General features: G+C 47.8%; 1 protein-coding gene across 1 annotated transcript in view; it reads right to left on the reverse strand.

Annotated features, from left to right (window-relative positions):
• Positions 1-830: 830 nt before the first annotated feature.
• Positions 831-19,775, reverse strand: part of STK10 (serine/threonine kinase 10) — a 126,521-nt gene continuing 107,576 nt past the window's right edge. Inside the window, exons 13-19 of the mRNA XM_082623856.1 lie at positions 17,814-17,906; positions 14,223-14,352; positions 12,162-12,286; positions 10,422-10,610; positions 9,689-9,814; positions 6,918-7,031; positions 831-3,315 (exon numbers count right to left, since the gene is read on the reverse strand). Coding sequence (XP_082479982.1) covers positions 3,175-3,315; positions 6,918-7,031; positions 9,689-9,814; positions 10,422-10,610; positions 12,162-12,286; positions 14,223-14,352; positions 17,814-17,906 — 918 coding nt within the window. The 3' untranslated portion in view covers positions 831-3,174. The remainder of the gene's footprint in view (positions 3,316-6,917; positions 7,032-9,688; positions 9,815-10,421; positions 10,611-12,161; positions 12,287-14,222; positions 14,353-17,813; positions 17,907-19,775) is intronic.

Below are 19,775 nucleotides of genomic sequence, written 5' to 3' on the forward strand. Positions count from 1 at the left end.
GCGCGGGCTTTCTCCAGTTGCGGTGAGCAGGGGCTACTCTTCGTTGCGGTGCGCGGGATTCTCATTGCGGTGGCTTCTCTTGTTGCGGAGCACAGGCCCTAGGTATGCGGGCTTCAGTAGTTGTGGCACGTGGGCTCAGCAGTTGTGGCTTGCGCGCTCTAGAGCACATGCTCAGTAGTTGTGGCTCGTGGGCTCTAGAGCGCAGGCTCAGAAGTTGTGGCGCACGGGCTTAGTTGCTCCGTGGCATGTGGGATCTTCCCGGACCAGGGCTCGAACCCGTGTCCCCTGCACTGGCAGACGGATTCTTAAGCACTGCGCCACCAAGGAAGCCCATGGCTGACACTTTTGAACATGGCAGAGATGCTGGTGGTTAAGTGTGTGTGACTTGCTGAACGTAATGGGTGCAGTTGGCAGGAGAGGAGCTGTGGAGGAGACAGTGAAGTTCAAACTTTGAAGCCATAGGCACTTTATCAGCACTTACCAGTGCTCTGAGCTTTCACCTGACTCTCCCCCTTACCCAGCATGTTTCCTCATCTATAAAACGAGAATGACAATGTCTTCCTCGTGGGTTGTTGAAAGGATTCAATAAGTTAACATGTAAAAACTCCTGGGGTCAAATGTTCACTGTTAAATGAGAATGATATAAATGTCTGTAGAGAAAACACACACGCAGCCAAGCGTCACTTCTTTCAGAACAGAAACCCCAACGTCTGACCTGCTGTACAACCTGGGGGGCACCAGTGTACTCAGAAGATAGGAAACCCTTTCTTGTTTAAGTCTGCCCTGCTTTTCCCACCCGACTCCAACAGAACAAACCCAAATGCAGAGAGTTTCTCACCTTGTTATTTTATTAGAAGCATATTTACATTCTCGCAGTTAACTTTGCAGAGCACATTTTACAAACGTTTTTATATAAAGTTTGGAAACTACATAAAAATAACTTCTATTCTTCATAAAGAGGAAAATATAAGTTAGTTCTATTTACTCTGCTAAAAATTGACTGTAAATGAGAAACAGTTCCGTCTGTCCGTTCCAGAGAAAACATTAGCACAGAACACAAAGAATACTGCATGGGCCTTCTCAATGTTGGGCATTGCACGCTGGCTCAATTGTGAGACTGGGAGACCCAACCAGACCCCATCCAGAAAGGACAGGGGAGGTGTTAAGGCTAGGGCAGCACTGAGCAGGAAGCAGCAGCTCCTTGAATGAGATTCCAATGTGAACGACAAACCAAAGAAGGAAATGATCCAAGACTTTCACCTACACCATGAAACTGGCATTTCACCTAATACTCATTCTCACACCCCAGGCTACAAAAGGCAGTATGGTAAATAAAGCACAAGTCAGCCCTGCACTGGCCATCACCTGACCATTCGCCAGTGCTGGCCTCACCTGGTGGAACTGGGTCTGTGTTCTGTAGTTACACTGTTCGTTCACGTTTTCCCCGCACCTGTGCACCAAAGAGAATCAAAGGGGATAATTGTTTCACTTGTCTCATTTGTGTGAGACCTGAAAATTGTCCCTTCTGGGTCAAATACTGAAGCAGGCAAGCTGAGTGCTCACTAACCAAAGAGGACCAGTGCCTTCCCATGGCCGCCAGTGCATCTTTACTGCATATGTAAGTCTTTGGAACCCCAAGTCCCTTTTCCTATTGAATGGTTACCCTACTTTCCCAAGATCCATTTACAACCAGTGCCCAGAAAACTCCAGGGAATTGCTTTAGAAAGACAAAGCACTGAACCCTTACCTATAGGGGTGAAGAAAGAGGAAGTGCTCCCAGGGTGTGTCAACCACCCCATCACCACGAAAATAGTACCCAGACTCAGTACACCCATTTGATTCCTCAAAATCACCTTCAGTTTTCTGCTTTGTTTTTTTAAAGCAGGTATTTTCCTAAGGAAGCCATCTATTTATATTTTTTTCAAGTTAGACATAAAGGTGAAAAAAAGTTTTCTTTGTAAATAAACCGAACGCTGAGTTGAGCATTTGCTTTTATTGGGTTATCTACGCTCTGCAGCCTGTGGGGATCAGAATCTGTGGGAGGCCAGCTGAGTCATCCAAAGGCCCAGCATTCCATCTGAGATACAGAAGCTTTGCTTTTGCCAGGTTCCTGGGGGCAGGAAGCACTGCATTTCTCCCTGATGCTTTTTCTCCCTGAACAGAAGTTCTGCCTGAGGCGTAAGGCCGGACTCTGAACTGGGAGGGACACAGAGCAGAGGGCAGCAGCCTTCCCGTATCACCTGCAGACAGGATGGGCAAGTACGAGACAGAATGACTGGGGTGGGAAAGGCTTGTGGGGCGAGGGATTTATCCCTGAACACGGGATCCCGCGCAGGCCCAAAAGGAATCGCAGGCTAGCGGTTCAGCCTGTGCCTCTGGTGCCAACCCCCAGCACGCCCATACCAACGGCTCCCCTCACGTGTTCAGTGGCACAGGCCCAGGCAGCGAATGTGTTCCAATCCACCTGGCACAAGAGGCCCAGGGGGCCAAGGGGTGTGTGTGTGTGTAGGCGTGTGTGTGCAGGAAGGGGGCGTACAAGATGGCACGGAGCACTCGAGGTCAGGGTGAAGCGTTCAGCCTCTCCCCATCCCACCACTGTAGATGCTGTCTCAAGAAGAAAGCAGATTGGGGGGAACTGGAGGAAGGAGGGCACCCCCTCCTGCAGCTGGCTGCAGACTAGGCTCCACTGGGGACCAAAATGGCTGTTAGAAGCCGTGGTTCTTGGTCCGACACTGCAGGGAATGGCTGAAAAGCCACCGACAGTTACAACAGGACACGCCCACGGTGACTTCAGCAGTAGCACTTTGTGCCCACAGACAGCAAAGCTGGTGTTTTGGCAAACAGGAGGGGCCTCGAGGCCACAGAACACCTATTCCTCCTGGTCCCTGGCCCCCCAACAGCCCAAGTCGCTGACAGCTCAAAGGAACCTGGGGCTTAAATGGAATGCACGTTAGGATCAGGCAGCACGTCATAAAACCTCGCCCTCCACGACGAGCAAGAAGTCAGAAACGCCGGGTGGGTCTGTCAGGCACAGCTGGGGTGGCACAAGGCAAGGGGCTGCTGGATTCGAGCCGGCATGGAAGCAAGAGGGAAGGGGCTCCTGAGTTACTTGTTCACAGAGAATGGGAGGGCCCCGAGGCCCACCGGCCTGCCAGCCACAGCCCCGGGCGGCTGTTACGAAGCATCCGCAGAGCTGTAGGGGAAGAACCTGGTGGCCTTGTTGGGGGTGGTGGGGCTCAGGCACTCTGCCTCCTCGTTCATTTTGAAGAACATCTCCTGCTCTCGCTTCTTCTGGTTCAGCTCTTCTTCCAGAGCCTAGGACAGAGGGCAGACGGAGCTCGTTTGGAACCCTAGGACACAAGTCTTCCCCAACCACAGGACCCCCACCAAAGTGGCCTTCTCTGGAAATTCCCCTCCCAGGCCTCAGTGCTCGGGTAACTTGGTCTTCCCTCACTCCTGTCCCAGCGCCCATCACCCAGAAGGTAGGTACCACCTCCTCCTTCCTCGTGCCACAGCCACGCAGGAGTTTCCTATGGACCAAGGGCTCTGCTTTGGGGAAATGCAGATGCAAATCAGCTGGCAGGAAAACAACCAAAAGAATGGAGAAAGGGCTTCCCTGGTGGCGCAGTGGTTGAGAGTCCGCCTGCCGATGCAGGGGGCGCGGGTTGGTGCCCCGGTCCGGGAAGATCCCACATGCCGCGGAGCAGCTGGGCCCGTGAGCCATGGCCACTGAGCCTGCGCGTCCGGAGCCTGTGCTCCGCAACGGGAGAGGCCACAACACTGAGAGGCCCACGTACCGAAAAAAAAAAAAAAAAGAATGGAGAAAAACCTGAGGTAGAAAATGAAGCAAGAGTTTTAACAGCAGTGGAAACAGATGTCCGAGTTACATGGTGTTCCTAACCAGGGCACCGTCCTGCAAAATCAGGGGACTTCTTTTCAAAATATACCTGCAGTCACGCCACCCCCCTGAGATTCTAATTCTGAACGTCTGTGGTAGGACAGGGGTTCTCTATGTTGTAAAAGCACATCAGATAACTGCAGGGGGAGCATCTAGACGGCAAGCACCGCAGGAGCTTCCCTTGGGCACACGCAAGTTTATCTAGCTAAATTGTGTCCTACCAGAAAAATTTCTTGAGGGTTCTCCAAAAATAAATAATTATTCAATTAAGAAAGGAAGCAGAGTGCAGAGGAAAGAGCAGGGGCTTTACAGTCAAATAGGATTCAGCTCCATTACCAGCTGGGTGGGCCTCTGCATGCTACCTTTCCTCTCCAAGCCTGTTTCCTCTCGTGTAAAATGGCAATATCACTACCTGCCTGGCCGGGCTACTGCAAAGATTAAATTAAAAACTAATGGGCTATAATTACTTAGTACTTCCTACATGTCAGGCACTATGCTAAGTGCATTATATCTTATTTAATCTTCACCCTATGAGATAGATACCACTATCCCCATCTTAACTATGGAGAAACGGAGGCTCAGAGAGCTTAGGTCACTTGCCCGAGGTCATTCAGCTAGCTGTGAGCAGAGCCAAGATGGGTCTAACTTCAGAGTTCAAGCTCTGAAACACTGTGTGCCACCATCTGCAAAGCCAGGCACACATGAGTTACTCAGCAAATGTGGCTTCTTTATTACTTACTTTCACTATAGAAGTAACCACTTCCACAGGATTTGACCAGCATTCTATTATGTCTCTCTCTTTAAAACTATTATTTGATGCCCTGAAATAGTCTCAACAAACAACTTAATTACTAGATACCCCCTTAAGCTCTCATTCCTTCAACAGTACTAAATTCTAGTGAGCTCTACCTCTAAGGAAAAATGGGGAAGGGACACTGAATCGCAGTGCCAATTTTTCCAGTCTGTTGTAAGATATCCATATTCAATAGATACTGGAAATCCAGATTTTTATGTAAAATTTCCTTATACTTAAAAAACTGGCAACTTAAAACAATTTTTTGAATTGCTGTATGTTGGCCATACGTAATGTCTCTAAGCCAATTTCAGCCTGTGGGCCATCAGTGTGTAACTTCTGCTATCAGAATACCAATTTTATTATAATAGCTACCACTTTTTTGAGCACAGAGAGGTTTAGTAACTTGCCCAGGGTCTCACAGCTAGTAATGGAGCTAGGACTTTCTCCCACGTCTGTCTTCCTTCAAAGCCTATGCTCTTAAGCACTAGTCTATTTTACCTCTATGTAACCTATATATTCCTCTGTATAACCTGTGGCAGGAACAGCAGTCTTTTTTCTGTAAAGGGCCAGATGGCAAATATTTTTGGCTTTGCAAACCTTAAGGTCTCTGTTGCAACTACTCAACTGCTGTTTGGTGTAAAATCAGCCAGAGACGGTATGTAAATGAACGAGCATGGCTGTGTTCCAATAAAACTTTATTTACAAATACAGGTGGTGGGTCAGATTTGGCCCATGGGCAATAGTGTACTAACACCTGTTTTAAGGGAAGAAATGTTATCTTCCTCTTATGGCCCCAAAAAGCAAGGTTCAGGAGAGAAGACTTGTGTGAGGCCACATTCTGTGTCAACTATGACCCATGCAACACCTTATTGACCTTACCAGATATTCTATACTTACTGAAAGAAATATGAATCTTTCTAGAAATATTCCACAAGGTACAGTCATCTCCCCTGCCCCCACATACATGGGCAGCAGCTCAAAGCTGCTGACTGAAATGCAAGAGTGTAAAATAACGTTTATTCCAGGATGCAAATCATCACCTCCGGGTCAGTGTTCCAGCAGCAACCCAGGTGACTAAGGATAGGATGATTCTATAAGGAATTCTGGAAAGAGGCAGCCCGCACCAGCAAAATCCAGTGGCTCTCCAAATACACACTTGCGGCACCTCCCCTAAGCCCAGGCACCCCCAAGAAGCAATCTGGGCAGTGGCTAGAGGCAAGATGATGATTCATTTTCAGACTCTCAGGATGTGCCAAGGGTATAGAAGCCCTAGGTAAGAGAACCAGGTGAGCATCTATTTCCTGAGGCCAGATCAGCCTGTGTCAGCAGGAGTATAATTGATTTGAGTGTCAAGTATCAAAAGTCCTAGTGGACCATGCGTGGTTACAGATAAGCGTGGGCCTATTAACAGGAAGGTCTGGGACCCTGGCCAGCTTCCAGCTAGAAGCTCCATTAGCACAGGGAGGGAAGCCTCTATTCAAGGACTCCCAAGGCCGTTATATGGCTGAGGTGGGCAACTGCCTCCTGGGCAGATCACAGTTAGAGCAAGCAGAGCTCAAGTACAACGGCAGAACAAACCTCAGGGCTCAGGACACATGATCAAGGGTAATTAGGGCAGCTCTCTCCTCAGAGAGTTTAGGAGAGTGGAAGGACATGAGTACGTCCTTGGCCTATACTGTGGGCTGGTGGCTTTCTGCATAACACTATACAATATTCATTATCTTCACTTTACAAATGACCACACGGAGGCCCTGTGATGGTCAATTTATTTGTCAGCCTGGCAAAGCCATGGTAACCAGTTGTTTGGTCAAACACTAGTCTAGATGTCACTGTGAAGGAATTTTTTATATGTAAAAATTATATTTAACTCAGTAGACTGAATAAAGCAGCTTACCCTCCAAAATGTGGTTGGGCCTCACTCAATCAGTTGCAGGCCTTAAGAGAAAAGACTGAGGTCCTGCTAAAGAAAGAGGGATTGGGCCTCCGCACTGCCCTGGGGCTCAGCACTGCAACATCAGCTCTTCCCTGGCTCTCCAGCCTGCAGTCTGCCCTGCAGATTTCAGGCTTAACAGTCCCAACAACTGGGTGAGCCAGTTCCTTCAAATAAATCCATAAATCTGTACCGTATCCATATCTGTATCTATATCCGTACCCCAGGCAGACACCGATGGCACAACACGAAGCAGAGCCCACCACTGAGCCCACCAGCCCAGACAGGGTTACCTTTTTGCGTGGCCGAAGCTTGTCCCGCCATTCCTTTAGGTTCTGGTTATGGCTTTCGTCCAGGGCCTTCAGCTTCTGGGTTTCATGCTCTACCAGGAGGTGACACTTTTCATTCTGCAACATATTCCAGGAAGTACAGGTAAGAAGCACAGAGGGCTGAGATATACCATGAAGGTACCAGCATCATTCATTTATTACTTCTCCTTGATTATAAACTCCATTTATACAAAACGCTCTACATGTAAAGACACATGCACCAAAAGAAGCCTGGAAGACTATTCCAGAATATTAACATTAATAATTCTTATTGAGTAGTGGAATCTGCAGCAATTTTGCAACTTTCTACTTTGGGCTTTCTGCATTGTTTGGATTTTTCAACATGAACGTATAAAACTAATAACAATAAATCTGTGCCCTAATCCCACCACACACAGGCAACCACCACAGAATTTTAGATATATTTCCTGTCAGGCTCTGTCCTGTGCGTTGTTTAGCTCACCCCGTATACACAATTCTGAAACCTGCCTCCCTCTCCTCTTAACATTGTAATGTAAACATTTCTACATTTATACAAAGAATTAACATCTTCTATAATCATCATTTTAATTCCTGCAAAATATCCCACAGTATGGTTTGTCTAATTTATTTAAACATTTCCCTATTTTTGGCCACTTAGGTTGCTCTTAATCTTCACTATTATAAATAGCATTGTGTTAAACATCTGTGCTATGTACTGAATTGTGTCTCCCCAAAATTCATATGTTGAAGCCCTAATGCCCAATGTGATGGTATTTGGAGATATGGGGCCTTTAGGAGATAAATAGGTTTAGAGGAGGTCAAGAGGGTAGGGCCCTCATGGCGGGATTAGTGCCCTTATAAGAAGAGACCAGAGAGCTCACATGCTAGAGTGCTCCCTCCCTGTCTCCTTCCCTGCTTTTCTCCCTCTCCCCATCTCCCTCTCTCCCCCTCTGCTTTTCTCTCCTCTCTCTGCCGTGTGAGGACACAGCAAGGCATCCGTCCGCAAGCCAGAGAGAGAGACTTCACCAGAACCCAGCCATGCTGGCAAAGCTGATCTTGGATTTCCAGGCTCCAAAACTGTAAGAAAATAAACTTCTGTTGTTTAAGCCACCCAGTCTGTGGTATTTTGTTATGACAGTGTGAGCTAAGATAATCTGTGTGTATAAATAGTTTGTATTTATATAAATTATATAATTATCTGCATCACATACCATTCTTCAGGAGAGATTTGCGACAGAGGTAAGGGCCATGGACCTGGCTGAGGCTTGCCAACCTCACTGTGCTCTCGCTGAGGTAAGTTACCTGCCTCACAAAACTTAACCTGGAATCTCTCATAGGCAAAAGTGGCAATTCCCTGTTGATTCCTCACAGGGAATCAATCTTGTGGTTTATAAGGAGTTTATAAGCAGGGGGAAAGTGCCTTTATCCAGATACCTCAACCCTACTGGACTGGAAGAGTACAACCCCTTGGGGAATTTTTGGGGTTTCAAGCTCAAGGGTTCTGGGAATTTAGAAATTGCCTTGGTTGGGAATAATACTTACGGCAGCCCTGAGTACCTCTGGCCTGCCCAGAGCTGTGCTCCCAGCACTCTTTATGGGTTTTCTCAGTTCATCCTCACAGTAAACCCACGAGGCAGGGTTGGAAGCATAGATACAGGTGAGTGGCCTGGCTAAAATTCACACAGCAACAAGCAGCAGAGCCCCTACCTGACAGGCTTCAATACCTGCAATGTTTCCTCCACACCTCCCTGCCTTTCCAGGAATTGCCAGATGGATCCAGTCGCCTAAAGAATTTCCTGAGGTCACAGAGGTTTGTGTCAGCCCATCTGTCAGGTATGGCAATGCCTCGCTCCACCACAAGGGGGCTCCAAGTACCAGCCCGTGGGCGGGGACCCTTAGGGTGAGGCAAACCTTTTTTTTGTAAGGCAAACAAAAGGTCAAGGATCTCCCCAGGGAAAGAGGTCACAAAGGGGCTTGTCAATATCAGGATACCTTTTCCTGACTTCAGTGGGAAAGCTTTGAGCTTCTCACCATTAAGGGTGATGGTAAGTAGCTGTAGGTTTTTATAGATAGCCTTTATCAAGTTGAGGAAGTTCCTCTCTGTTCCTAGTTTACTGAGCAGGGGTCAGCTTCTGTCAAGTACTTTTTCTGTATCTGTTGATGATATGATCATGTGATGTTTCTTCTTTAGCCTGTTGATGTCATGGATTACATTAACTCATTTTCATATATTGCACGAGCCCTGGGATAAATCCCACTTGGTCATGGTGTATACTACTTTTTATACATTTTTAAATTCCGTTTGCCAACGTTTCGTTGGGGATTTGTGCATCTGTGTTCATGAGAGATACAGGTCTGTAGTTTTTCCTCCTTGTAACGTCTGGTTTTGGTATTAGGGTAATTGGGACACCTTTTCCCAAGACACAGTGGTGACCGAGAAATCCAGCAGCATGCCCACTGCCAGGCCCCGGGCATGGCACGTTCAGCTCAGCTCTGTCATCCCATTTACAAAGCCTCACTCCAGTTCTGCAAAATAGGAATTATCATCCTTACCCCCTGACTATTTTACGAATGTGGAAACTATGGCCTGGGAGGGTGATGTGATTTGGCCAACATCACACAGAGCGGCAGGATGGAAACCATTCCACCCTGAGCTTCAGACTCCTTCCCCATTTGTAGGGTCTTTGGGCCCCCGGGGAGCTGACAGCCTCGGGGGCAGTGAGGCAAGCAGGGGCGGCGCAGAAGGGCGGTACCTGCAGCTGCTGCAGCTCGCCCATGTTGCTCTCGCACTGTGCCGCCATGTCCCGCGTCTGGCTCTCGTGTTTCTGCTGCTGCTGCAGCCGCTCTGACTTCTGCCTCTTCTCCTCCTGCTGGGAGAACTGCAACGGAGAACAGGTGAGGCGCCTCAGCGGGCCACGGGCCTGGCTGGGGGCCCAGCTCAGCCCTGTCCCGGGGAGACCCCATCTGAGGGGCTGGTTTGTACAGAGCCACAGTGCCCTGCGCCACTCAGGCTGTGCCCCCCCCGTCTGAAGTCCTCCCCCCTGAGCTGAGACCCAGCCCCTGCCCTCAAGGAGCCCCCAGATTGGTGAGGACACCGAGACACGCTAGGACAGCGTATGTAGTAAGCAGGAATCACAGGAGCCCACGGCCACCGACTCTGTCCCCGAGCCACATGGGTGACTTGTGAGCGGGGTCTCAGTAGAGGAGAGGAAGGAGTTTACCAGCAGAAGCAGCTACAGGATAGACACCCTGAGTGGGACAGGGAACGCGCAAGAGAAAGCAACGCCAAGCCTCGTCCCCTGTCCGCCAGAGGGGGAGTCAACGTGAGGCTTTCAGGCTTCCGGGCTGTGACTTCTGGCTTCCATTCCATTCCTCCTTCCAAGACCCCGCGCTGCATCTTATATTCTATACTCCCCCAACCATATAAGATCCAGGCCGCCCCAAACCTGGATCTGGCCCCACTCCAGGACCCCCCCGGCCCCCCACCTGCTTGATCTTCTCGCGCTGCTCAGCGGCACTGCCCGCCCCGTTGATGTGGAGGCTCTTCTTGTACATGGCCATGCGCGTCTTGCCCTCGCTCCTCTGAATCTTGGGCAGCCGCGCCTTTTCCTGCTGCTGCCGCACCCTCAGCTGCTCCATCATGCGCTGGTTGTAGCGCTGCATCTGCTCGCACTCCTGAGGGGGACACCCAGCCGGGGCCAAGGTCAGCTGTGTTCCACGCACGCGGGTGTGGTCAGATGCCAAGGCTGCCACACGCAGCTCGGGAGCCCAGGACCTGCGTGGTCCAGAATGCTCAGCAGAGCAAGGCTCGTGTCATTTTACTACTACTCTTAAATAACGTTTTCTGTTCTCACTTTAAAAATTACCGTTAATAACCTTACCTTCTTACCTTCTAAATGCCTTCTTAATCTCCAGAATACACAAACAGCTCATACGACTTAACAAAAAAACCTCCAAGCAACCCAATCGAAAAATGGGCAGAAGACCTTAATAGACATTTATCCAAAGAAGACATACAGATGGCCAGTAGGCACGTGAAAAGATGCTCAACATCACTAGTTATTAGAGAAATGCAAATCAAAACTACAATGAGGTACCACCTCACATTGGTCAGAATGGCCACCATTAAAAAGTCTACACATAACAGATGCTGGTGAGGGTGTGGCGAAAAGGGAACCCTCCTACACTGTTGGTGGGAATGTAAGTTGGTGCAGCCACTACGGAAAACAGTGTGGGAGATTCCTCAGAAAACTAAAAATAGAGTTACCATATGATCCAGCAATCCCACTCCTGGGCATATACCCGGACAAAACTTTAATTCAAAAAGATGCATGCACCCCTATGATCATAGCAGCACTATTCACAATAGCCAAGACATGGACACAACCTAAATGTCTATAAACGGAGGAATGGATAAAGAAGATGTGGTACATATACACAATGGAATACTACTACTCAGCCATAAAAAAGAACAAAATAATGCCATTTGCAGCAACATGGATGCAACTACAGATGGTCATACGAAGTGAAGTAAGTCAGAAAGACAGATACCAAATGATATCACTTATATGTGGAATCTAAAATATGGCACAAATGAACCTATCTACAAAACAGAAACAGGGTCACAGACATAGAGAATAGACTTGTGGTTGCCAAGGCCAGGTGGGGAGGGAGAGGGATGAACTGGGGGTTGGGGATTGGTAGATACAAACTATTACATTTAGAATGGATAAACATCAAGGTCCTACTGTACAGCGCAGGGAACTGTGTCCAATCTCCTGGGATAAACCATAATGGAAAAGAATATTTTAAAAAGAATGTATGTATGCATATAACTGAGTCACTTTGCTGTACTGCAGAAATTAGCACAACATTGTAAAGCAACTATACTTCAATTAAATAAAGTATTCTGAGGGAATGCATGGGAAAGAGAAAATGAAAATGGAAAGAAAGGCAGGACAAAAAAAGGGAAAGAGTGAGAGAGACACGTACATCAGGTGTCAGAGTCAGCGAGGGAGCTGCTTGGGCCATCTGCTTCCGTGCACAGTTTCCCCAATTCCTAGCCCCTGGATCTGAGGCAGGACATCACCCAAGAAGCTCTCAAGCCTCACTGTGGCCGACTTGGCTGCTCTCAGGAGCAAGTGATGCCCCACTGAGGGGCAGTCTCACAGCTCTCCCAGGTCTCCCAGTGGCAGCCCCCGAAGCCAAGCTGACTAGGAGCCTCACCTTCTCATGCTTGCGTACCAGCTCGTGCCGCTGGAGGAAGTACTGGTCTTTGAGCTGCTGCTTCACCAGCTGGTGCCTCTCCTGCAGCTGATGCTCCTCCATCTCCCACAGCGCCGCCTCCCGGTCTGTGGAGGACATGTCACCCGGTGAGGTGCAGATGGCCAGAGCCCCACCAGGCCCTCCCCTCCACTGCCCCGAGCCAGGTCTCCTCACACTGGCTGATAACTGTGCCACGTCCTTAGACTATGTGGGCTGAGCCAACTCCTAAAAACTTCCAGGGATGACAGCACCCAGCAGCATGGTACAGCAGGAAGTGTTTGGAGTCAGGAGCCAGAGAAACCAGACGCTAAAACCCAGCTGCATCACTGGGATTTGAGATGAACACAAAATCCTCTCCAGGCCTCACCTTCCATCTCTGCCAAATGGGCACAACCACACCACGGAGGGAAAATGTCCTTGGAAGATACTTTTATGTTCAATCTACATTGCACCTCTGCTTTCCTAATGGTCAAATAGGAAGGGCTCACGTGGAAACCCCATGAAGAAAACAGCCTCTTGTCACTATTTCCTCTTTTGAAAAATAGGTGAGACCCTTCATGTCCCATATATGCATTATTGAAACAGTTATCTGGCATTTTATCACTGGAAGTCTATTAACCAACCCCTATGCTCAGGACAGGGCAGGGAGCTGGTGTCAGATGGAGAACCTCACGCCCTGCAAGATACAGCTGGTACCATGCTTGGCCTACTGTGAAGTTGTTTATTTCACTGCACTCCTGTTCCATGAAAGCCAGCATCTATCCACAGAACATCAAAACAGTGATTTGGCTTCTAAACCAAAATCAGAACCCCAGTCCCACAGGTAGGATGGTTCTTACAGACCATCACGTGATAAGAAAAGGAAACAAGGGCTTTTCTGAAACATCCGTGGCTCTATTCAGGATGTTGGAATACCAAGGACCCCATTTTTCTTGGCCCACATCAAGTACTGAGTGCTTTATACTGTTTAACTGCCCTGGCCATCAGAGTCCTGGCTGTGGCCCCTGTTATAATAATGAGCCAGAGACAGCACTCGTATATTAGTCCTATGTTTACATCTTTACAACAGACAGGGACCATTAGCTCCAAAGCCCACAGGCACCAAACTCTAATTTTCACCCATCCAGTTGTTTTAAATGCAGTTCAAACAACAGACTTCCAGCCATTTGGAGCCTGCTTGCTTTGCATACCCCGTAAAATTGTCCCCAACATCTGCTAGCCATAAATTAGATAGCCTGGGGGCTATATACAGACCCCAAGCCCTGCACCCTCCAGAGCTCTCTACCCCAGAGCTTCCTCAGCTAAGTGACATCATCCAGATACGTAAGCCCCCTCTCTGATCCCTGTCTTCCCCAGGATTTCCCCTGCCCTCCTCCCTCTGGGTGGTGGCTCACACTGCTGCCCCTGGACAGTCTAATGCTGGGAGGGACTCAGCAGCATGCAAACCTGCCAAAGCACCACCACACAAGGGTAGTTAAGAGCTTGGCTTCACGACAAGGTGTGCATCCAAGGCCCACTCTACCATTCATTAACTGTGCAACCCAGGCCAAAGAAGAGTCACTCTCCAAGCCTCAACTTCCTCATCTGTAAAAATGGGGAGAACAGTAGGGCCTGCCGTGCAGGGTTACGGATAGGATGCAGTGTGACTGAGGTGTAAGATTAAGGCACGTGGCCAGGCAGAGAAGTCGCTCACTACATGCTAGCTGCTAGGAGCGGCTCTCAGTACTGCCCCCCGACCCCCGTTAACCCAACTCCCTCGTGCAGTTTCCACCCACTCTACATTGCTTCCTTTTTTTTTTTTCCCTTTCCTTGACATCCACAATAATGTCAGATCGTGTTGTTGCTAACTGCTATCTCTGCCTCAGTCCCGACTTCAGTGGGGATTTTCCTCATGTTTCACCATAAAGGCCGATGTTTGGTCTTAGGGTGGAGAAGACCTAGCAGTTCTTCCTTGCCCGGGGCTGGCATGCACATTCACAGAGAGTCTGGACCCACATGCGCGCCCCGCTCTCGGGCCCCCACCTCGAAGGAGCTCCTGCTTCCTGGTGAGGCATTCGCGCTCCTTGCCGCAGATCTCCCGCCTGTTGTCGGCCGTGATCCTCTTCATCGCCAACTCCAGGTCCTCCTTCTGCTTGTCGAGGAAGTCCCGGTCCTATTAAGTATTTAAAAGTTTAGGCGTGTTCATGGTATTGTGGTAATTTTTTTTTTAGAGATACATATTGAGATATTAACAGGTGACATGATACGATGTCTGGGATTTGATTCAAAATAATACAGTAGAGTGGGGCAGTGAGTGGGCAGGAGTTAATAATTACTGAGATCCGGTGATGGGTATATGGGGATTCATTATACTATTATACCTGTTTCTGCCTATGTTTTAAATTTTCCTTAATAAAGAGTAAAGAACTGAAATTTAAATTTAAAAATTTTAGCTACTATACGTGAAGTAGATAACCAACAAGGACCTACTGTATAGCACAGGGAACTATACTCAGTATTTTGTAATAACCTATAAGGGGGAATTCCCTGGTGGTCCAGCGGTTAGGACTTGGAGCTTTCACTGCTGAGGGCCCAGGTTCGATCCGTGGTCAGGGAACTAAGATCCCGCAAGCTGCACATCGGGCACAGCCAAAAAAAACCAAAAACAAACAAACAAAAAAACCTATAAGGGAAAAGAATCTGAAAAAGAATATATATATATATATATATATATATATATCACTAAATCACTGCACTGTACACCCAAAACTAACACAACATTGTAAATCAACTATACTTCAATAAAAAAATAATAAAAAAATTTTTTTAATAAAAATTTTAGGAAACTAAAAATTTGCACTAATCATATCACTCAATGCTAGCAACTGGTTTTGGTGTATCTATATAAATGTATTTACATCTGTTGTTGTTTCACAAAAATTATTTTAAAAGACTTGAAGAAATAGTTGTACACCCATATTCATGGCAGCATTATTCACAACAGCCAAGGGATTGGAAACAAGTGTCCATAAACAGACGAATGCATAAACACAATGTGGTATATACATACAATGAAATATTATTCAGCCTTTAAAAGGAAGGAAAGTCTTATATATGCTACAACACGAATGAATCTTGAGGACAAGGTAAGTGAAATAAACCAGACACAAAAGGACAAATACGGTATGATTCCACTTATATGAGGTCAAATTTGTAGAGACAAAGTAGAATGGTGGTTGCCGGGGACTGGAGGCAGGGTGTCATGGGGAATTACTGCTTAATGGGAACAGAGTTTCTGTTTTGCAAGATGAAGAGTTCTGGAGATGGATCATGGTGAAGTACAATGATGTGAATGTACTTAATATCACTGAACTGCACACTTAAAAATGGGTAAGATACCAAATTTTATGTTATGTCTATTTTACCACAACTTTAAAAAATTATTAAAAAGACCTTTCCATGTCATAATGTAATCTTCTATCAAAAATAAGGGGGTTTTGGGCCTCCCTGGTGGCGCAGTGGTTGAGAGTCCGCCTGCCGATGCAGGGGATACGGGTTCGTGCCCCGGTCTGGGAGGATCCCATATGCCGCGGAGCGGCTGGGCCCGTGAGCCATGGCCGCTGAGCCTGTGCGTCCGGAGCCTGTGCTCCGCAACGGGAGAGGCCACAACAGTGAGAGGCCCGCATACAGCAAAAAAAAAAAAAAAAAAAAAAAAAATAAGGGGTTTTTTTGTTTCGTTTTGGTTTGGTTTTTTGCGGTACGCGGGCCTCTCACTGTTGTGGCCTCTCCCGTTGCGGAGCACAGGCTCTGGACGCGCAGGCTCAGCGGCCATGGCTCACAGGCCCAGCCGCTCCGCGGCATGTGGGATCCTCCCGGACCGGGGCATGAACCCGCGTCCCCTGCATTGGCAGGTGGACTCTCAACCACTGCCCCACCAGGGAAGCCCCAAAAATAAGTTTTAATGGCTGAAAATAGCTAGCTGTAGCTAGCTACACCCAGCTTATCTACCCAATATATAATAGGTTGTTTATAGGTTTTCTTTATTTTAGATACTGCTGCTCTTCACATTCTGGTAGCTAAATGTCCTTGAACTTCTGTGATGATTCATCTTCAGGATTAGTCCTAGAAGCAGAAAATCTAGGTCAAAGGATGTGTACATTTTTGAAGCTCTTGATGCAATTGCCAGAGTGGCCTCCTAAAAGGGCCAGTCTTCTCTCCCTCTGTGGGGACTACGGCCTGTCTCCCCACCCTCCTAGCCCTGCATTCTTTTTTCTGATCAACCTGTCAAGGGACAGGTTGGAGGAAAGTATGATGGTGTCCTGGAGTCAGACTCAGCTTGAGGCCTTGGACCCCACTGTTAACTGTGCAGTGTCACCTCTCTGAGCCTTAGCTTCTTCCTCTGTAAAGGGGAAAACAAACAGCACCTATCCTGGTAAGCCATGAATGCTAAACCAGATAATATACAAAACAATTGTAATTGTAGACTCTAATTTTCTTTGCATTTGGGGGCAGAGGAAGTGGGACAAAATGAGAGCATGAAGTGAAAAGAAGGCTACGGAGGGGCTTCCCTGGTGGCGCAGTGGTTGAGAGTCCACCTGCCGATGCAGGGGACATGGGTTCGTGTCCCAGTCCGGGAAGATCCCACATGCCGCGGAGTGGCTGGGCCCGTGAGCCATGGCCACTGAGCCTGTGCGTCCGGAGCCTGTGCCCCACAACAGGAGAGGCCACAACGGTGAGAGGCCTGTGTACCGCAAAAAAAAAAAAAAGGCTACTGAGGCTTGGGTAGAGGGGACTGAGTGTAGCTGGGAGAGGCTGACAAGAACAAGACCTATAGGGCCTTGAAAGCATGTGAGAAGGCTGATCTGATCTTATGGAGAAAGTGGGAGCCACTGAAGGTTTTAAAGGCCCAGGGCTGTTGGGGAAGGGTGCCATGATCAGATTTGGAATTCATATTGATCACAACAACTGGTATGAGAGAAAGAACTGCAAGAACTGGAGGGAAACTAGCTGGGAGGCTACTGCAGTAGTCCAGGCAAAAGACAAGAATGGCTAGGGAGTCACAGAGATGTTGACAAGTTGATGGATCCAGAGAGAGTTTGGAGGTTAAAAAAAAAACCCAAGCTTCAAGAGGTGATGAAGGATTGCAAGAAAAAGAGGTGTCAGGAATGACAGGGCTTCTGGCCTGACATCACAGTGGAGGACGGTATCCCCTCAGAACACGAGAACAGGACCAGGTCAGGGAGATCTGGGTTTGGTGTCTTTGAGACTCCAAAAGATGCCAAGTGGGCAGAGGGATGTACTGGGTTGGTCAAGGAGATGTGATATACAAACAGCTATAAAACAAGGCAGGAAGTGCTAAAGGCTTTGGGAGAGGTGGATGTAAAGGTCTGTGGTATCTCCTAGAGATGGGAGAGCTCACTTCCAGCTGGAGCAAGGGCAATCAAGGAAGGCTGCATGGGGGAGGTGATAACGGATGATAATCAGGATGGTCTGATTTATTCAGAATGAGAGGTAGGTGAGTATTCAAAGGGCAGGGCATGGGCACAGACAGAGAAGAGCTCTGGTCACCATTCAGGGACTCAAACCTGAGACTCCCCAACGCCCCTACTCCCCAACTGAGGGGCAAGGACTCACGAGAAGCTGCTTCTTCTGCGCATGCTCCTCCATCTTCTGCTTCATGCTCTCCTTCCGCTGCTGCCTGGGGAGCTTCTCCACCTCATTCTTCACCTGCACCAGAGACAGCAGAGAATGGCTAGGTCAGGGTACCTCCACACTTCATATTGAATAAGCCTTCAATCCCAGAACTCCTGGGCCAGGGAGACTGAAGATGCGGCTCAGCTTTCTAGGCACCAGCCCCGACTCTGCTCTCCACTCTGCTGACAGATGGCACCTACTGGCCACCTGTCTGCTGCTGGCTCCAGTTTCCAGACTCCTTCAGATCAGACAGATGCTGTTTTTGCTGTTTGGTATCCATCCCCCTTCTGATGACAGCACCTCAGTTTCTTTTAGGACAGTGTTTCTCAACCTCTTTTTAAATTGTTGCCCCCTCAGAAGCCCTTTTAGACATTTTTTCCCTAATTAACCAACACCATGAAATTTTAATCCCACAGATATACTGTCAATCTGTTAGACCATTATAATATCTAAGACGTTTTTAACTCCTTGGGGGTGATATCACCCCGGTTAAGAATGCATGCATTAGGAAGCCCCTGCTCAGTCTCTGAGGTTCAGGTATGGCTGATGCCCCCAGCCCCATCTGACTCTAGGCTGGCATATGATCCAAGCTGCCAATCAGCATATTCCATGCCTTGGCATCTGGGATTGGTTCAGAGATGAGCGTGTGATCTTCACTGGGCTAGTGAGAGCTTCAGGATGGGTGCTGGAATTACTGGGGGAAGCTGCTCTCTGTCCTTTGGGGTTGCTGAGCTTGGAGGATGTAGGCCATGGTGGACCACCCTGGAGGGGTCTGCCTGAGACAGAATCAATGCATGGAAGCAATGTTAAGGGATGAAGGATTCCTGGTGACACTTCTGCCCTCCTGGTCAGAGACAGGAGTTCTTGGTTTGATGCCCTTGAGACTCCAAAAGATGCCAGGTGGGCAGATGGTGAACTAATAGTATTCTCAAGCCAGCTGGAACTGGCTTTCTGTTTTTTATAACAGAAAAAGAAGAGATTCACGACACTTCACTATAAGGAAGCTAGAGTTCCTCAAACAGTTTTCTCTGAGTAACCCACACCTTCACAGTTACCTGACACCCCAAAACATGCACTCACTGACAGGGCTCTTAGGAGCAAGTAGTGAAGGATTTTTCCATACTGTCCATGATCAAAAAGAGCATTCCAGGAGAGTTCTACTTCTGGCGTGGTGAGGTACGCCAACGCAGCCTCTCATTCCTGCTGATTACAGTGAAAAACTCTGGATAAAGTACAAAAAGCAACTAACTGAGGACTCTGAAAAGTAAACAAAATCAGGTGGCTATGAAAGGGAGTCAAAACTTGTAGAAGGGGCTGGTACCGGGGGTGAGTTTCCTGGGATTTTTTTTTTCCTTTTGCTCTCCTGGCTTTGCCCCTGTCCTAGACAGTGATGCAGTGGCTAAAACTGTAAGAAACATTGTGTTTCTGGCCAAAGAATCGGGCAGAAGTCAATAAAATTAATAAACCTTTAGTCAGATTGACAGAGAAGATGGAGGAAGTGGAGAAGAAAAAGGAGGAGGGAGAGGAAGAGGATACTACAACACAAATTACCAGTATGAAGGGTGAAAGAGAAGTCACTACAGATCCTACAGTCATTAAAAAGGATACTAAAGGAATCCTATGAACAGCTTTATGTCAATAAATTCAGCCACTTAGGTGAAATAGACAAATTCCTTGGAAGAAACTACCAAAGCTCATTCAAGAAGAAATAGATAACTAAAACCAGAGTGACATTAAAACCACCGACCAAATCCTTTTCATAAATATAGACTCAAAAGTCCTCATCAAAATATTAGCAAATTCAATCTAGTAATATATAAAAAGTAAACTACATAATGACCAAGTGGACTTTATCCCAGGAATGTAAAGCTCATTCAATATTTGAAAACAAAGCAATGTAAT

Source organism: Mesoplodon mirus, assembly GCF_964341445.2.
Source record: "Mesoplodon mirus genome assembly, chromosome: 5".
NCBI lineage: Eukaryota > Metazoa > Chordata > Mammalia > Artiodactyla > Ziphiidae > Mesoplodon > Mesoplodon mirus.